The sequence below is a fragment of the Poecilia reticulata genome, linkage group LG5 (genome assembly GCF_000633615.1).
Source record: "Poecilia reticulata strain Guanapo linkage group LG5, Guppy_female_1.0+MT, whole genome shotgun sequence".
Taxonomy (NCBI): domain Eukaryota; kingdom Metazoa; phylum Chordata; class Actinopteri; order Cyprinodontiformes; family Poeciliidae; genus Poecilia; species Poecilia reticulata.
Window position 1 is genome coordinate 17,259,928 of NC_024335.1, and position 1,834 is coordinate 17,261,761.

The following is a 1,834-nucleotide window of genomic DNA, read 5'->3' on the forward strand; positions in this document are numbered from 1 at the left end:
CCACCCCCATCCTCGCGGCCTTGTGCCTGTCCCTCCAGGTCGGAGATGAAATCCTGGAGATCAACGGCGAGAGCACCAAAGGCATGAAGCACGCACGGGCCATCGAGCTCATCAAGAACGGAGGCCGACGCGTCCATCTGGTGCTCAAGAGGGGCGACGGCTCCGTGCCTGAATATGGTGGGTCAATCTACGAAAACATTCCCTTCTCCCCCATCTTCACACCCTGAGCTCGGACGGTGGTGGGGTTCGAAGGTGGCAAAGAACTGAATCGCACGTCGGGGACCCCCTTCGCCCCTTCCTGGCGTAGACGCACCAGGGACGGGAAGGAGGGTTTGCTTGGCTTTAAAGTCTTTCCGTGGTGAAGGTCACTCCTGTGCTTTTGGATTTTGGGCGTTGGGGGCAAGGGGGAGGAGCTTAGAGGTTGCTCCTTCGGGTGTGGTTGGCCCCTCCTACTGTCGCCTGCTCAGTTTCCATGTCATCCCGCTGTCACTTTTCACCTTCTGGCCGCTCAGCTAAAGCACTCTGTCGGGACTTTACAGAACGGTGGTGGGCCTAATTTCAGTGCAACATATAAAAAAAATAAATAAATAAAAACTGTTTACAGGTTTTTTTGTTCCAGAGTAGGAAAACAAGTCTTTTTTGTTTTTTTAGGAAGAAGTGACATATGTTGCTTTAGCTCATTGTTAAACACCAGTTCAGCATTAAAAAGGAAGAAAACTTGACTCTTTGCTTTCCTAGAAAAGGTGGGACGTCTCACAGCTTTGGCCTCTTTGTGACACAAACATATTTATGATATTTATTGGAGGTGAATGTAAGCTACTGTACTCCTTAAGGTTTTAAGTGAGAACTGTGTTAAAAAAGAAGAGGCAGCCTAATACAAGAACATCCAGTGAACTGAATTAGCATTAAAATGTTGACTTATTTCAGTAATTAAGTTGGAAATTGAAATCTGTATGGATTTGTTACACTCGAAGCGATATATTTCAAGTGACGTATGTGTCTCGCCCTCTTCCGGACCTAAACTCCATTGATTCTCTTTCGTGTTGGTTGTACAGTGATACCATGATCGTTAAGGCAGGTGTTGGTACTCAGCTGCCAAGTCCTGCTGGAAAATATATATGAAGCGTTTGCTGAAAAAGAGAAGCAGCAAAAGCTCTAAGATGCTTTTAACTTGTAGAAAACTCGGGGGACCAACGTTAACAGACGGCAGGTCTCCCTGAAACACAACTGACTGTGAAAACTTCACACTGGACCCCACGTCTGTCCACTTTTCCTCCATTTTCTCTTTCAAGCTCCCAAAAATGTACTTTTTTTCTGAACTGAGGACTTGGACCTCAGTCCCCTTTTTCTCCTTCGCTCAGCTAAGACAAACTCTGCTGTTTTCTCGTTTCACTCCTATTTGAACATTCTTCCAAATCCCAAAGCAAAATTAAAGTCTTGTTCAGGAGTGGCTTAAGACAACATCAGTCCATTTGTCTGCAAAACTAAATTTAGGATCTCTACTGTTTGCCATATTCGTCAAAGTTTACAGAAACAAACACTTGAAATGTATCAAACTGTTTGTAATGAATCATCGTTAAACACAGTTTGACTGTTTTCCATTTAGTTACTGAAATAAATTCACGCTTTGACGATGATCTCATTTATCGAGATGCCTTTGTACCCTTTGATTTTCTGTTTCCAAGCCAAAATTCTGCTACAGCGTGCTCGACATTACTCATTCATCCATGGATTTCTTTTATTTTTTTTCTGTTGCACCCATTGTCGATGTTGATGTCATTAAAATGCTGTGAAGATTAAAACACCCAACGCCACACGTCCTGTCCCATTTCCC

General features: G+C 44.1%; 1 protein-coding gene across 9 annotated transcripts in view; it reads left to right on the forward strand.

The window, feature by feature from the left end:
• The window catches only part of magi1b (membrane associated guanylate kinase, WW and PDZ domain containing 1b), a 143,957-nt gene that overhangs the window by 137,196 nt on the left and 4,927 nt on the right, over positions 1 to 1,834 (forward strand). For 8 of the 9 annotated variants that reach the window (XM_008409556.2, XM_008409557.2, XM_008409552.2 and 5 more), the window contains one exon: positions 39 to 177. In XM_008409556.2, coding sequence (XP_008407778.1) covers positions 39 to 177 — 139 coding nt within the window. Of the gene's footprint in view, positions 1 to 38; positions 568 to 1,834 lie in introns of those variants that run through there. The other variant, XM_008409558.2, reaches the window with a different exon arrangement.